This window comes from Cetorhinus maximus, chromosome 9, assembly GCF_964194155.1.
Source record: "Cetorhinus maximus chromosome 9, sCetMax3.hap1.1, whole genome shotgun sequence".
Taxonomy (NCBI): domain Eukaryota; kingdom Metazoa; phylum Chordata; class Chondrichthyes; order Lamniformes; family Cetorhinidae; genus Cetorhinus; species Cetorhinus maximus.
Window position 1 is genome coordinate 129,223,470 of NC_135887.1, and position 18,162 is coordinate 129,241,631.

The window sequence follows — 18,162 nt, forward strand, 5'->3', positions numbered from 1 at the left end:
ATTAACTGAATGACAGATAGTGTGTAGGGAATGCAGAGGAAATAATTACTGAATGCAAAAACATATAGAACAATTCCTACAGGTTTCTTGATATCAAGGGTTTAAAAAATATATCCTATTGTGCGCAGATTGGTTATTTTTTTTAATGCCATCAGGTTACTGTTATGCTATAATTTGAAACAAAACGATAAATTGCTGGTGGTTCAAGTGACCCTGAGTACACAAGGCCCCATCATCATTTAGGTCACAAACTAACTGGACAAACCCTATTTCTGGGGAGTTTCTGTGTAATTTAAAAAAAACATTTATACTGCATGTGAAGTACCATGCAGTGTTTCCCACATTAAATTGTTATAGCAATGCAAATAGTCGCTGAAATGGTGCTCCTACACAGTTCAGCAGCTATGAAATATTAAGCAGACTGCTGATTAAAAACCACATCACCAAGAGTTTTCAGCTGCTACCCTCGTGCACATGAGATGAAGAAAAATATATGCAAGCAAAATATTCTTAGATCAAAACTGCAGGTTAACATGACTTTGGCATACTCCATTTATCACTGAAGAACTCCCTATAGTTAGAAATACATAGCTCTTTTGTCGTTGACAACAAAACATATGGTAAATAGTCACACTAACATTTGCTGGGTCATTATCATTAATGGTATTATAAAGCAAATTATATTAATACTGGCTTCATGCCATCACAATAAATGATTTAGTGTGGGGAAATTGAGCTGGAGGACATGCAGTCAAAAAAAAGCGATGGCTGACCCACCATCTCTCAGGACCCAAGGCCTATTGGGGCTGTAAGGAATAAAATACAAGCATCATTTTAACGTGTTGTCATGGCAACAACTCCATGCAGCACTAGTATCATCTAATATTGCAGCACTGCAAGATTTTTATGCCTTAAAAAAAACATTGATAAAGAATCAAAATAACGGTATTTTACAAATTTACCCACTCTAATCAATTTTCCTGAGTAGAGTGTAGTATGCTATATTTATAGTGCTTTTAAATTGATCCGGGTCTATAACTGATTATTAAGTCATTTTTACAGTCTTGAGTTCCTTATGGCTCAGAACTAAAGAAATGAATTTTTATTTGTTACCTGGAGGCTGTGGTAATGTTAATCTTCATAATGATATACAGGACAATGTTTTGTTTCCATGACAATAAATCTCTTGAGATTGGAAACACACAAGACCATAATTGAAATGGGCAGTTTATTTAAATACACCAAGCTTTCTTTTGATCATTTATTTATTTGAAATCTTAGCCCTGTATTAAAACAAAATAATATTTTCTGTTTTCCTTTCAAATGATTTTAAAATAGCTAGGTTCAAAACAGATTTTGCTATTTCCTTACTAAGCCATAAAATGGAAGATAATTTACAGAAAAGATAACAGCTAAAGAATACTCATTGATGAGCGCAAAACATGTTTGAATTTATTAATGTATGCAGAGTCACTGATGGAGTTATAATATCTGGGCTGGTCAAGTATGGGAAGGGGAGTCTGGGAAGGGGAGTAAAATATGAAAAGAAAGAACATTTATATTTTGATTTCTTGACTACTTTAAAAGAAACTTTTTAAAAATAAATTCTACAGGATAAATTTAGCAATTAGGGAATCCACTGTAAAGCATGATTCTGGACCACTACCATTTTCATAGAATAAAATACCATTCTAGGCATGAGAGCTAACTCAGTCATATCTGACAGAAGATGTCATCTTCCACATTGCACTTGGAGAACCTGTTTCACTGTCTCCAACTGATACAGGAAAGATGTGTACGGTTGGGACAGGCTACATCTGAAGCAAGCTGCGACCAAGATTCTAGTGAAAAATGAGAACCAAGGCTGCATAAGATTTTATAACATTGTGTTGGGGGGGCGGGGGGGGTGCGGGGAGCAGGGACTAGGGACTGACAAAAACCTAACAATAAAAGAATTAGGATAAGCAAGTAAAAGACAAACTAAAGAAAGAAATGAGGATGACATAATGTCCAAAGACTTGATGAAGTCATTGAGCATAAATCTAAAATAACCAAAACCAGAAAGAGGAATAATGAAGACAATTTCAACCATCAATACAGCAATGTACACACCATTCAGAACAAAATGGATGAACCAGAGACAATTATTTGTAGAGAGAATCCAGATATACTACAGATGACTGAATCATGGCTCCACAGAGAAGGATTGGCAACTAAATAATGCTGCACATAACACATTTAAGAAGGAAAGGGAAGGAGGGATATATTATTTTACTAGTTAAAGGTAACAATGGCAATAGGGAAAAAAAAATGTGATTATCAGTAGAATTAAATCCATATGGATTGAATTAAAAGATAGGAAGGGATTCATCACCATAATGGGGGTATACTATTGACCAAATTGCGGAAGGGAATTGGAGGAAGAAAAATATGTATGCAAATATAAATGTTGTCTAGCGGATAGAGAAAAAAATCTGGGTGATTTCAACTACGCCCAAGTAAAGTGGCTGGAAGAAGTAGCGATGAGGTAAAGGGAATTGAGTTTTTATACTATATACAGGAGTCCCCTCTCACTCAATACGTAAGAAGTCCAACAAGAAAAGCATCACTGCTGCACCCTGCAATCATAGAATCATTGACGGTTACTGCACAGAAAGGAGAGAAACGATTGAGATATTGAATAACTACTTCACCTCAGTTTTTGCTAAAGGAAATGAAACTTCACAAGTGGATGAACTTAAAAAGATCATTAATGCAGCTGGCATAGAAAGGGAGAAACTAATTAGCAAACTATATTAAAGGATAAAACCCCAGGTCCGGATGATGTACACTCATGCATGCTCAAGGAAACTGAGGAGATAGCAGAAGTACTAGTTTATATATACCAGAGTTCCATAGAAAGGGAAGTAGTGTCAATGGACTGGTGAACAACTAATATTGTTCCTATATGTTTTTTTAAAAAGATGGTACAAAACTTGGGAACTATAGACCTGTTAGCTGAACATCTGTGATGGAAAAGGTAGCGGAAGTCTATATCAAAATAAGTGATAGAAGAGCATTGAGACACAAAATAAAACAAAAAAGGCAGGGATTCTGAAAGGCTAGGTCACGTTTAATGAACCTGATAAGAGTTCTCTGAAGAGGTAACAGAGTAGACATGTGTAATGTAACAGATGTCATATACTTAGATGCTCAAAAAGCCATTGATAAGGTACCACACAGTAGGCTCATGACAAAGATTAGGGCATGTAGTGTGAGGGAACCAATAACCGAACGTATAGCGAATTAGCTTTCAAAATAGAAAGCAGAGAGTAGAGTAAAGGAGTGGAGGAAGATAGAAAGCAGTTTTCTACAGAGATCAATGCTCGGACCACTATTATTCCTTATTTACATTAATGATCTGGGGAGGGGGTTGATTAGCTCAGTTAGCTAAATGGCTAGAGTGTGATGCAGAATAACACCAGAGTGGCTTCAATCCCCCTACCGGCTGTGGTATTTAATGGAGGCTTTGCCTCCTTGTCTTGCCCCCTGCTTGTGGAGTGGCACCCCTTAAGCTAGAGTTACCAAAAATTGACTCCCTCTAATGCAGAGATTCCTGTGGTCCTTTGGGACTGTGACTAGATGATGATGGCATTAATGATCTGCATTCAAAATAAGTAATAGCAAAATTTGCAAATGATACCGAATGGGGGTATAGCTAATGCCAAGGAAGGATGCCAAATACTCAGTGATTTTAATTAAAAGTTTAAATGTATTTTATTGGCAGAGAAAAGAGAATAATTATTATAGTAATGGCAACAACTTGCATGCATTCATGAATATTACCTGGCCCAGGAGATTACAAAGCAGTGACAGAACAAAGAGTTAGAGAAAGAACTGGGTGATTATCAGGACAAAATTACGAGATCACAAGGCTACAGCAGGCAACAAGAGGAGGCAGAACAAGTGTCAAGACAGAAACTGGAGATTTCAGGGATTAAGTCACTGATAGGAAGCATGGAATTGAGGTAAGAGTGACTACCCTTGACATCAAGGCTGCATTTAACCGAGGATGGCATCAAGGCACCCTAGCAAAACTGGAGTCAATGGGAATCAGGAGGAAAACTCTATGCTGGATGGAGTCATATCGAGCACAAAGGAAGATGATTGTGGCAGTTGGAGGTCAATCATCTCAGTTCCAAGACATCACTGCAGAGCTCAGGGTAGTGTCCTAGGCCCAACCATTTTCAGCTGCTTCATCAGCTTCCATCATAAGCTCAGAAGTGGGGATGTTCGCTGATGATTGCACATTGTTCAGCACCATTCGTGACTGCTCAGATACTGAAGTAGTCCATGTCCAAATGCAGCAAGATCTGGACAATATCCAGGCTTGGGCTGACAAGTGACATATAACATTCGTGCCACACAAGTGCCAGGTAATGACCATCTCCAACAAGAGAGAATCTAACTATCACCCCATGACATTCAATGGCATTACCATTGCTGAATCCCCCACTATCAACATCCTGGGGTTACTATTGACCAGGAACTGAACTGGACTAGCCATATAAATACTGTGACTACAAGAGAGGTCAGAGACTAGGAATCATGTGGCGAGTAACTCACTTCCTGGCTCCCCAAAGCCTGTCCACCATCTACAAGGCCCAAGTCATGGCTGTGATGAAATACTCTCCACTTGCCTGAACGAGTGCAGCTCCAACAACACTCAAGGAGCTTCAACACCATCCAAGACAAAGCAGTCCACTTGATTGGCACCCAATCCACCACCTTCAACATTCACTCCCTCCACCACTGACTCGCAGTGGCAGCAGTGTGTACCATCTACAAGATGCACTGCAGGAATTCACCAAGGCTCCTTTGACACCACCTTCCAAACCCACGACAACTATCATCTAGAAGGGCAAGGGCAACAGACAGATGGGAACACCACAACCTGAAAGTTCCCCTCCAGACCACTCACCATCGTGACTTGGAAATATATCACCATTCCTTCACTGTCGCTGGGTCAAAATCCTGGAACCCCCTCCTTAACAGCACTGTGGGTGTACCTACACCACATGGACTGCAGCGGTTCAAGAAGGCAGCTCACCACCATCTTCTCAAGGACAATAAGGGACAGGCAATAAATGCTGGCCTAGACTGTGACGCCCACATCCCATGAATGAATATTAAAAAAATCATGGGGATAGAGGAAGGCAATATAAAAGCAAAGGCAAGAGTTTGCAGGAATGGAGCTATGTGATAAAAGACAACTGGGAATTTGAGAATCTTCACTGTTTGTCATAGATTTTTTTTCCCCATCAGTATAGATTGCCAATTTGACCATGAAGACCAGTGCACAAGAAACATTGTGTACGTTTTGTGGGAAAGACACTGATAAACATTTAAGAGATTGCACTAACAGCAGCACAAGGCTTGTTAGAGATATAAAAATTACCTTATATAAATTGGTTCCAAAGCAAATTTAATGTTTTCTAACTCCATCCCAAGCATGTCCTTTGTCCACAAAAAAATTAATGATGGTATATACACTGGTTTTACTGGGAGAAAGAGGCTTCTTAAAGATGCCTATATCCCTTTCAAAAATAGGGTGTTTATAATTTTCAGTGTTTTTGCAAGAATTTGCTTTGATATTTGAGGGATTGAATTCTACAACTATTATTCGTTGAAAGTCATAAATGAATGGCCTTGATTTACTATTTTACCTATGTATGAAAACACCAAATGTAACTCATCTACTTAAACAAACTACTCCTAATTAATTTTCACTACCCTTTCAATACTGAACTAACCTTGCTTCTTCAAACGAAAATTCTTTCATTGACTGGGATTAGTCCATTAGTTGATTAATATTAATCAGTTCAGGAAAATTAGTCAAATGTTTTAAACCACAGTAGTTAAATACACATTACATAAAGACGAGTATTCTTTTGCATAATTAACATGCTGATAACAGCACTTTCCTCTGAAAGTAACCCAAATATAAGTAATAATTTGTAGTAAGTGCCAGCTGTACTGAGAGATAGATTTGTGACCTATTGACATTTGAATCTTTCTACAGAATATCCAATAACAATTTTCAATAGCCATGTGCATCAATTTTCTGACTCTAATGGTTTCTAAAGCTAATTCATAATCAAACGAGTGGCATAACTCTTCGTGGGTTTACGAAGAATATTTCAGTTAATCTGGTCCACCAATTATTTTATGCTCAAATACTCACTCTGGAGGTTGAACTTTGAAAATAGAGTTTTATTTCAATATACTCTGATTCTTCATGTTTCTTTTATATGAAGTTCCTATTGATTTCCACAGCTTGATTTATTATTTTATGTATGAAAATGACAAATATATCTCATGATATAGTACTGCTTTTAAAGTCACTTTAGGAGACTGGCCCATTGTCCTCGAGATAGTTTCCATACTCATATCATTGGATTAGGTTAACTTGGAAAGGACGATATTAAAGGAGTACATTTGGTTAATAGAGTTCAAGTTAAATTGCCAAAATCAAGTGGAGCGGCAGTCACTTCAGAAATTGTTGAATTGAGATCCAATGATGGTGGATATTGCAGACACTTCACTAGAATGTATGTGCAATTGATTTGATCAGGTTAAAGATGAATTATTTGTGGAATGTTTGTGTTGAAAGTTGAAGTCCAGTTCAGTCCCTCACTTAAGCCTGTTGAAAATAAAACTTCTGAATGCACAGACTTTGTTTTTTGACTATTTTTAAATCTTTCATAATTTTAGTTTAGCTGTTATGTTTCAATAACGAATTTTAGCTTGCACATATAAATTTTAACTTTTTAAAAAGGTGTTGTGCTGTCTTCTAGATTTAATGGATCAGACATTAAATATATATATGCATTGATAGGTTATTAAGACATAGATCAGGTCTACTCTCAATGTATCATTAAATAATACTCAAAACATTTCCTTTTATTTCTTTAGCTGTTTCTGGTAAAATGCATAACATTTACAGGAATTCCATCGGGTTCCCAAAAGCTTATGACGTTATGTAATTTTCTGCTTGTTTTATTTCGTTATCTAAGGAAGACTGAACACTGGGTATTTAACAGGACTAATCAATATTAAAATTCTGCAATATTATCTAATATTGGGTGGCCAAGTTGTGTGGAATATAAAAAAACATTTAATTTGACAAGTTAACAATTGCTTTGTAGAGATCTTGGACAAGTTTAATTGGATATACCACTAATAGAAATTAAATATTTCTTATATTTGAGAACTGGTATTGGCAGTTCATTTTGCTTTAACTCCATTATAATAGCTACATTGGCATGCCCTATTGGGACTGTAATATGAAATCAATAAATACAGCTAATAGCTTTTGAGTGTATATAGTAGCTGACCATAAAATGTCAAATCATCACCATAGTGTTGATTGCTCAGGCAAAATTAGCAAGGATATTTGTGTTTTTATTCTTAATATATGCTCATTATGTTTGTCTCTCATTCTTCCACATCTAAACAGAAATTCGTCACGGCTTTTTAATCTTTATTGAATTCTCTTCTGTTGTACAACCCATTCTATAACCTTCCATTGATTTTGCTAAACAATTATTCTGCATTGCAGATGCTGCACAACAAACATGTGATGGTGCGTGTAGGAGGGGGATGGGAGACATTTGAAGGCTACCTGCTGAAGCATGACCCCTGCCGGATGCTGCAGATTTCCAGAGTGGATGGCAAGACTTCACCAGTCCCTAACAAGTCCAGGACTATCAAAGACCTGAGCCCTGATAGTTACCTTGTGGTAGCTGCCCATTACAGAAGTAGACGAGAAAGTGCAAGTAATAATGGTGGTAACTGGGGAACAAAGTGATTGCACAGTATTTACTATGTAACTGTGCTCACTCTATTATTTTGAGTAGCGATCCAATATACCAAAAAGTAACTACTTCAACCTTTTCAAACGAAGTTGGCCAATCATAACCTAATTCAATCACACTAGGATCTTTGGGATTTTTGTGCAAGTCTTAGTGAATCCAAAAAGGGGCCAGAAAAAAAAAACTTGTAGGCTATTACCAGACTGAGGAAAGAGGTAATGGCAGTGCTGTAAGTAGACTTTAAAGAAAGTGATTGGGATAGTAATGCTCACAAATTAGCATATAGCTTCACCTATTTAAGTCTCACTTTAGGAAAATTCCTTGATTGGAAGCTGGTAACATTGTAGCAGTGCCTATTTTGGTTACAGATGTGCTCCATGTTCTCCACGTTGCTTGGCTCTCCCACATTCTGCTTCTCTTGTATTCTTGCTGTTCAGTGGCTGAGTGTTAAAAACAATATTGTTGGTGCAACAGTGACAATATAGCAAACAGGAAGTACTAAGTACAGTGCAAATTGTTGACGTATAGTGGTGTGAATATTTACAAAGTACCAAGGAGACTGAACTACACTATCTCTGTTCTGTCATCCATATGATTATACCATTTGAGTTTGGACTGCCTCCCAATTTTCAGCATTCTAAACTCAGTTGACTGACCTTTTCCGCCAAGTAGCTGAACTTGATGCTTGGCACAATTTGATTATATCAGGCTGTCTGGTGGTTTTAACATTACCATAATACCTAGATCAGGTTTCTTCTCCTTCCCATCAATTCAATAGTGAAATCACAAAATTCTGTGCACTACAGAATCATTCCTATTTCTCCTAATATCATGCTGCTTTGCAAACAACAGCAATGCAGAAGGAACCATTTGTAATTAATTAGAACAATTAACAGTTGGCTCTAAGTGTTTTTTGGTAGCTCATATTTTTACCAGAATTTATTTGAACAAACATTCTCAAATCAATGCCACAATTGTTGCATAGCTGTTAATCTAAATAATTATTTCTGCAGATTTTTAAAAAAAAATTACCACAACTATGTAGCCAGGGTAGAGTAGAAACAAAAGCTGCAATATTTTCCCCTGTTCAGGATTCCAAATATTGAATTATTGCTCAATGAGCCTCTGCTTTTTCCATTTCCTGTAGCTACACCAAACAGAGAAAAAATATAAACCCTTGGGCCTGTAATTACTGCTCAGATTTGCTGCTAGAGTATCAAATCTCTTGCTCCAAACACATGCACCTGCAAAGACACATTTGATCTAATACACCATGGGCGTGTGGGCACGCACCCGATACGCCCGTGTGTGAAATAAAGCATGTTGACGTCAGACGAATGTCCCGACATCAACGTGCACTCTCATGATATTTCACGGGCACACGATGAAGACAGAGGCGCACCCACCATGAATTAAGTGGCCAGTTAAGGCCCTTGAGAGACCAATAGTCTCCAACTTTACGTGGCCCGTGCGATTTTCAGGCCGTCGCACGGGCAAAACGGGCAGGCCACAATTTGCAAAACCTCATCCACGGGCGGGATAAGAGGGGTCAGTGGGCTTCACAAAGTGAATAGAGAATAGTTTTGAATATCACTTGCTGCGGCTTGCTTCTGTGAACAGGACAGTTTCATTTCGCTTCAGCGCTGCATTTAGAGCATTTAGAGGCTTCAGTTCAGGACTCAGTGTTGTCTTCCAGGCCCCCGGAGGATTCACACCGCACGGGGCCTACCGGGTATCAGACAGCCTTCCGTTACCCTGGTAATGAGGATTGTGCTCTCTGCTAGAGGCACCTCCTGAGGAGGAAGAGAGGGCCAGAAGGAGGAGGAGGCCAGTTGTCCTTATTTAGTTTCCAGGGGAGCAACCTGTGGGAGGAGAGGCACAGGCACAAGGGGTGCAGGGCCACAGAAGGTGCCATTATCCTGCTGCCAGGGTTTATAGGCAGCGATACAGCTCAACATGTCTGAGGTGCAATGCCGAAGGAGGCTCCTTCTCTCAAGGGAGACAGTGACCTCCGTCTGTCAAAGGATCGGCCCTGAGATCAGCTCTTGAGTGCGTGGGCGGACACACCCTACCAGTGGCCCTAAACGTCTATGCCTCCGGCTCTTTCCAGGACTTCGTGGGGGCTCTGTGCAGAGCTGTTCACAGTTGCGTCAAACTGGTAACAGACGTTCTGTTCAGGCGTGCATTGACTTTCGTTCATTACTGTACGGACGAGGCCAGCCAGGCAGAATGAGCCAGAGGCTTTGCAGTGATTGCTGGGTTCCCCTGAATCCAGACTGAAATCGACTGCACACATATGGCCATCAAGGCGCTAGCGGGTGATCCGGGAGCCTTCAACAACAGGATGGGATTCCACTCCATGAACATGCAGACAGTGTGTGAGCATAGGATGCAGATTCTGCAAGTCTGTGCAAGGTACCCTGGCAGCTCCCATGACACTTACATCCTGAGACACTCCCAGGTGCCGGGGCTCTTCAGTGCTCCAGCCCAACTGGATGGATGGCTGCTGGGTGACCAGGGCTATCCGTTGAAGAGGTGGCCCATGACACCTCTCCGCCACCCAAGAACAGAGGCTGAGCGGTGGTACAATAGGAGCTACGCCTCCACAAGGGCGGTGGTAGAGAGAACCACCGGTCTGCTCAAGATGCGCTTCCGATGCTTCAACCGTTCAGGGGGTGCACTGCAATACTCCCAAGATTGTGTGTACTGATAGCGGCTGTATGCTGTGCTCTAGAAACATAGAAGCCAGGAGCAGGAGTAGGTCTTTCGGCCTTTCGAGCCTGCAGCGCCATTCAATATGATCATGGTTGATCCTCTATCTCAACGCCATATTCCTGCTTTCTCTCCATACCCCTTCATGCTCCTAATATCCAAAAATTTATCAATTTCTTTCTTGAATATACTCAGTGACCCGGCCTCCACAGCTTTTTGTGGGAGAGAATTCCACAGGTTGACCACCCTGAGTGAAGAAAGTTTTCCTCAGCTCAGTCCTAAATGGCCTGCCCCGTATCCGGAGACTGTGGCCCCTGGTTCTAGACTCCCCAGCCAGGGGAAACATCCTCCCTGTATCCAGTCTGTCTAGCCCTGTTAGAATTTTATATGTTTCAATCAGATCCCCTCTCATTCTTCTAAACTCCAGTGAATACAGGCCCAGTCAACCCAATATCTTCTCATATGACAGTCTTGCCATCCCTAGTATCAGCCTCGTGAACCTTCGCTGCACTCCCTCTATGGCAAGTATATCCTTTCTTAGGTAAGGAGACCAAAACTGCACACAATACTCCGGGTGTGGTCTCTACACAATCTGGCACTGGAAAGGGGGGACGCAGTGGAGGAAGAAGATCTTGACGCAGCTGCACAGGCAACAGACGATGAATCTAGTAATGTGGCAGGGACACCCAGGAAGCTTTGATCCAACACTCCTTCAGCTAGCCTACCAAATAACAACCACCACCACATGCCAGGGCTGCAGGCTCCTTATTCAATCCCTGACAGGGCCAGTTCCTTGGTCAACAACACAAACTTTATTGCAGTGGCACACTGTAAGGAGTCACATGTCCATCATAACATGGCTTACCCCGCACCTACAGAGCAAATGAAGCATCCAGAGGTCAACTGCAAAAAGAACATCTCATTTACTTCTGAATGACAAACATAGCAGAAAATAACATTCACCAGTGTTTTACATTACACCATTTAAAAAAAAAAACAGAAAAATGGGGGAAACAAATATCACCCGTGATCAGGCCATGTTGTGCTTAAGGTGCTTTAAGTTTTTGCTTGCGAGTGCCCCGTTTGGTGCTCCCCCTCGCTGGCACCGGCACTGGAGACAGCCTGCTCACTCTGCTGTCATTTTGGCCTTGGATGACCTTGGCGGGCATCCTCTGGCACATGGAGGGAGGGAGCGGCCAGTGCCACGGGTGGCATTTCCTCAGTCACCGCAGCCTATCAGATGCCACGGTCACTGGCAGAGGGGCGGAGGAGCTGCTACCATCATCCAGAGCACCCTGAGAGGAGCCCACAGAGACAACAGGCAGCTCGTGCAGTCAGGTTGCTCTGGACCTCCCTGCTCACCATTGATGGACGGGCACCTAGCTGGGATACTGGGTGCCCAATCCATCTCCCACACTGACACTGACCAGCTGAGGTCATTGCCGGTGTGAAAGCTTGCAGGCCCGAGCACATCCCCAGGAACCCCTGATTGAGTCCCAGGAGGAACCCCTCCATGAGAGTCGCCACTCTCTCCATGGAAGAGGCATTGCGCTCAACCATGAGGGTCAGCGCAGTGCTTACGCTCCGCATGGACTCCTCCACAACAGATACCTTGGCACGCATAACCTCATGTATCTCTGCCAATTCCTCCCGCACACCCTGCTGGACATTCTGCAGCTGCTGCCTCAGGGAACACTCCAGAGGCCCATCATCAGCCATCAACTGAGCATTGTCCTGTTCCCCAGCAGTCCTCTGACTGCCGGAGCCCTGGACACCCTCTGCCTCTGCCTGCACCTCAAGCGAGTGTGAAGTGCCCTCACCAATGTGCACCGAAATACTAGATGCCAATCTTGTGCCCACCTGGGTGCTGGTATCTGCTTGACAGAGAAGGTGTAATGCTGGTGCGTGCGCAGCATGCTGGTCCTCAGGGATCAGGGGTGGGCCTTTAGGCTCCTCACAACGAGGGGCTGCTGGTGAGCCTAAAAGGGAGAAGGAGGACATGTCATTAGTTTAACTCATTACACTGTCACTGTGCATGCCTGGCACCCTGATGAGACAGAGATCTGCATCATGGTGCCCTCGTCTTTCCATTATCAATGCACATTCCAGGTTCGAGGCTCACATCAATATACAGACTACACTGTAATGGTTGCAAAAAGGCACATTCTCACTTCAGTGCACTGCACTCTTACCTCCCTCTGGCACCCCAACCTCACCGCGGCCACTTGACCGAGGTGCATGGCACCTCTCCAGCTCCAGGGCCTCCTGCTCATATCTACTGAGGATCAGGTGGTGTGGGGGTTCCCTGCCAGTCCGCGACCTCTTTGCGTTGTTATGGGATGTTTTCTCCTGAAAGGCTAGAGGAGCATTGATTAGTGTACCCTCTACCTGCAGCGCCAATATAGCCTGGCCAATCCCACCTGAGGAACACCTCACGGGGCTCAGCCCATTCATGATCGTGGTGCCGCAAGGCACTCAGTCCAAGTAGCCAGGGCACGCCCCCTAGGCCAGCTGCTGCCTCATTGACATTTGCCACTCACACTGTAACACATCTGAGGTACACGGGGGGAGGGGGTTGGGCAGCTCTTACCTGTTCTGCAAAGTCACTTATGCCAACACGGTACTCCCCGATTGCGGGAGGTCATTAAAGTGCTTCCGGCACTGGACCCATGTGCACCTCACCATGTCGTGGCTGCTAACCCTGGATGCCACCTCCTCCCAGGCCTTTTTGGTGAGATGGGGGTGGGGGCCTCCTCCTCCCGTCCCTGGGGACAAGGGTTTCTCTCCCGGCTGCCACCTCTTCCAGGAAGACACCGAGGTACTCGTCCGAAAAACGCAGGGCCGACTGCCCTGCCAACTTGCCCTCCTGCCTGCAGTGTCCACCTGCTGCGGCATCTATGCCGTCGACTTCTGCGTCCTTCGGTGGCAGCCTTCCAGGGGCTGCTGAGGCCGCGTTTGAATCGGCTGCCGGGTCACCATTGGACTCGACGGACCTTAAGCTCCCGCCTGCCCCATTGCGCTCATTGAAAGGCCACGTCTCACGCTGGCCGGGCCTTAATTGGCCCGCCCGCGTAAAATCACGGTGCGCTGCCGATCGCAGGCAGCGGTCAGTTTCCCGACCACCCCCGCCGAGCCTGCATGCCAAGGGTAAAATTCTGCCCCATGTATTGAATTTAAGAACAAGGGAAGCTTCTCTTACTCTTACACAGATATATATTTAAATGTTCCAATTATAACTGTGCAGGAATAGCAGCAAATCATTAGATGCATAACTATTTCTAACCTTTTAAAATAAAAGGTTATCAGTATTTCCCTCATTAATAAGCTCAATTCTCAAATAAGTCAATGTTATGCAGCAGGTGTCATGAACATAGTGCAGACAACCAATGCTGCTGGCTGAGCAGCAGCTATTAATACATTATCTCTTTATCCCTCAGAGGTTTAATTTCATTTAAATTGCATGCATCAGCTGCATCATGCAGAATGTAATTAATCCAATTATAAAATGTTTTCGTTTCACAGGTTACTGTGATTATAACCCCTTCACAAGCCGCTGTCCAACAATGTAACAAATACGAAACCAAATGCAATTTCTTTGAGATTTAAAATGTAAAAATGCAACGTAATTAGGTTAAAAGTCTTTGATTTATTCACAGGATTACATGCATTACCCACCACCAGCCCCTTCCCCCACACCTTCCCAGACTATGTTTGTTGCCACATCCCAAAACAAATTAGAAATAAAATACTGCAGATGCTGAAAATAAGAAACAAAATCTGAAAATACTGGAAAACATTCAACAGATCAGGCAGCAACTGTGGAAATAAATCACTTTAAAAGGTACTTTGCTCCAATCTGGAGTTGCTCTACTATTGTGGAGTCCACAGATCTCTCCACATGGCAGCAGTGTACCTTGCTTTTGTTTACTCAAAATGATCTAAATTCACAAAATCTATAATGGCAAACAAAACATTTTAAGTTCATATTTAACGACAGGAATAAGTGGAGTAAGCCATTCATCTGACTTCACCATGGAAGAGAAAGACAAAAGAAGCATTTTTCTCTGAACCATTTAAATGATTGTGTTTGATAGTGAATAGCTAAAAATATATATCTATAATCAACTGTGAATTCCCAGCTACTGTGTATAAGGAATAGAAGACTGGAAAACGTCCTGTCAAATAGACTTGAGATACCGCACAACAGCAGGCTAATACAATGTTATTTGAGGATAAGGACTAGGCTGAGGTGAGCTAAAAATCATAACGAGCAACAAGAAATAAAATAATTTATTCTACCTTAGCGAAATTGCTTACAGTGCACACTGTTCAACTTTAGAATTAGACAGTTTAATCCCAAATACCAAACTGCTGCTAGTACTGTTGAAGACCATTTCAAAATTTTATAGCAAAATTTTCATTCAAATGTTGTGGCGAGTAAGTATTTAATTTTTAATTTGAGAAAGTAGGCTAAACAGAATTTATTTGAAGTGGTAATTTGTTTTTACAGTGCGCTCTGAGCAGCAGCAGCTCTTGAAACTGTGTTCATCATCTAAAATACTAATACACCGGGAAAGGAGTACCTGGAGGAAGTAGAAGAACACTTCAGGAACTTTTCCCACAGGTCGCAATGATTTTTTGGATGGTGCACGTATTCACTCAGAACACAGAAGAAACAAATGACAATTTCATTCATTGACACAAGGGATATGGTCATTTTTTTTTTAAACAAAAAAATTTTATTTTGTCCAACTAAAGCACAGGATAAAAATGAAAGTAAAACCAGTGAAAACTTGCTAATTATCAATTAATTCTGATTTTGGTTTGTTTTTCCCCAACGAGACATATCCCAACATACAATGGATAGATATGATAGATAGGTCAGATTCACTCCCGACTCCTTTCTATATGCTGTTTTATATAAATGCACTGTTTTGCAATTTTTAAAAAAGGTGTCCAATTGAGACATTCATATAAGTTCTCAGCAGATCTATCACCACAGCACAGAACTGGCTATAACTGGGCAGGGTTGGTGTGGAGAATCTGGCACCTCGCATAATTCAGTATTCATAATTCATTATGCTTTGTATTGCCCTCTCCTGTCGCAAATGCATTCCCAAAAGCAGAAAGACATTATAGGTGTTTAAATGCCTACATTCATTTGTTTAAAGGGTTTAAACTCTAAATGCTTTCTCTGCATTCCATGTTGTGGCTTTATTGTCAGGTAATAAGTCATAACATAGCCCTAACCAACATCCAGCCATGAACTGCTGGTTGAATTGAATCACCTTCATAATGATAAACCCTCAGTTCCTGTAACAGATTCTTGTATGCCTAAGCAGGTTTGTTTTAAAGCTTTCGATCTTTGCTATGCATCTGCAGTGTACATAATGCTCCTATGCAATTTCTCACCTATTGTCCTTTGTTTGAAAGTGTCAGAATATTCTGCTGTGCAATAATCTGTACAGAGCTGTGCCATATTTTCTATAAATACAAAGGTCAGATATTGGGTATAATTTTAAACTTTGCTAAGTACTATGCAGTACTGCTTATAAAAGAGGTCTATAACATTTTAAGGCAAACCTATCTAAATAGTAATGTTCAAATAGTATTGAAAAATGTAAGCAGTAAGATAGGTAATAGCAATGCACTAAAAACTGACAATCGTAGTTACATTTATCATGCCAAAGAGGCCTACATGACAGGTGACAACACCTTGACATGCTGAGTTTATGCCTGAAAATTCCTGGTGTTAGATAGACTTTGGTATGTATAATCACTGTGTAATAACAGTTTCATAATGTACGATAAAACAGTTTCATTATGTAGCCCTCCCTCAACAATAAAGGGGTTATCCAGCATCAGAAGTAAATGCTAGATTACTAACCACAAAACCAAAGGACTGGAGGATGGAAAACCTGACTCCCTTCTTTAAAAAACAGTAATACACCAGAAAATTTTGACCAGTTACTCTTACTTCAGCTGTTGGTAATCTATAAGTCTATAATATGCAGTGAAATAATAAACATGAGGATATTTTTTATTATTTAGAGGCCTAAAAAAAATGCTTGCTTTTGAGAAAAGCAAGAAGGTATCGTTAAACTGTAGCTTTGGAAAATTGCGTACAGTTTTGGGCACTCCGTTATAAAAGATTGTACAAGCAATTAATAGATTAAATAGTGATAGATTATTTTCACTGGCTAAGATATGAGGGGGCACAAATTCAAGATAACAAAAAAAATTAAAAGGGACGCTAGTTAGGAATCACAGAATCTTTACAGTGCAGAAGGAGTCATTCGACCCATCGAGTCTGCAGTGGCTCTCTGAAAGAGCATTCTGCCTAGTCCCACTCCCCTGCCTTATCCCCGTAACCTTGCACAATCTTTCCCAATGCTTTACTAAACAAACTTCTTTAAGCAATCCATAAATTCTTAGAAAGACAATCCATTGCTTGAAAGATATTAAAACTAGTATGGGTAATAAGGAGAGTGCAATTAGAATCAGTGGCTGAAAGGACCAGCCACACCACCCCTTTCTGTGCTTTAATATTCTATGACTTAATGAGTTGCTACTGTAAGGATCTGAAGTATCTTGACATACTATTTTTCAGGACATTATAAGAATTATGTCCCTTGCATCTTTAAAAGCACCATAATCTTTCAAGAGATTATTCTAAATTTGTTAACATTCAACAGTTCTTTTGTATGTTCATGAGGAAATTTAGGTACTTTCTGAATTGCAGACAACACTTTGAATAGAAATCTAAAGTTATTGTGTTTTATTTTACTATAAATTCCAGATAGTTATCAAATGAAAATAAATGGACAGTGCTCTAGCCATATGCTGTCATTTCCATTCAGCAAGTAACAAGAGTATGGTGCCAGTCAACTTCTACTCTAATCATTTGCTGAGAGGACAATTACGCAAGTACCTTAAAGTATTAGCTGTCATAGATTGGCAGATTAACGTCTAAGTACTCATCAAATTGCATTTAAGAAATTTTATTTTTATGCATTACTGTTGTGAAAGAAATAAAGGAACTTGGTTGCTGGGCAGACTTTATAGGCCCAATGTCAAACTGTAGCCTTGTTATGGGGGAAGGGGTTCAGAAAGAGAAGGAATGCTTAGCTTTGTTAAAGTCAGGTGTTATGTCATGATGAGAGAACATGGATTATGTTTTTGCATTTAAATGATGTAACATGTTAATACAGAGATTAAGAAGTTCCAACTACTTCACAGGGAATATGACTGGACAACTTTTTTCCCTCATGTTGCTGGAATGCTTTATTTTAGAACACTAATAAACTGTTTCCTTATTACATGTTTCATGTGTGCTTTGAAAATGCATAACAGAGCGAATTATTAATTCTAGTTGAAAACAACAATATCACAATGTAAATACTGCCCTCATGTGGCAAGCCTGTCAAACTGCATCTACACAAATGTCTCCCTTTCAGTTTAACTGTTAAATATTAACTTAGCTGATGTGGCAACAAAAATCAACACGAACACGTTAAAAGAACATTCTATATGCAAAAAGAAAGGCACCTTATAGCTTGGGTGCAAGTCTTCAAAAATGATCATTGTCAGCATATAT

General features: G+C 41.0%; 1 protein-coding gene across 4 annotated transcripts in view; it reads left to right on the forward strand.

Annotated features, from left to right (window-relative positions):
* gas2a (growth arrest-specific 2a) overlaps positions 1–17,880 on the forward strand; it is a 234,078-nt gene extending 216,198 nt beyond the window's left edge. For all 4 annotated transcript variants that reach the window (XM_078549532.1, XM_078549531.1, XM_078549534.1 and 1 more), the window contains one exon: positions 7,601–17,880. In XM_078549532.1, coding sequence (XP_078405658.1) covers positions 7,601–7,849 — 249 coding nt within the window. In that variant the 3' untranslated portion in view covers positions 7,850–17,880. The remainder of the gene's footprint in view (positions 1–7,600) is intronic.
* Positions 17,881–18,162: the final 282 nt, after the last annotated feature.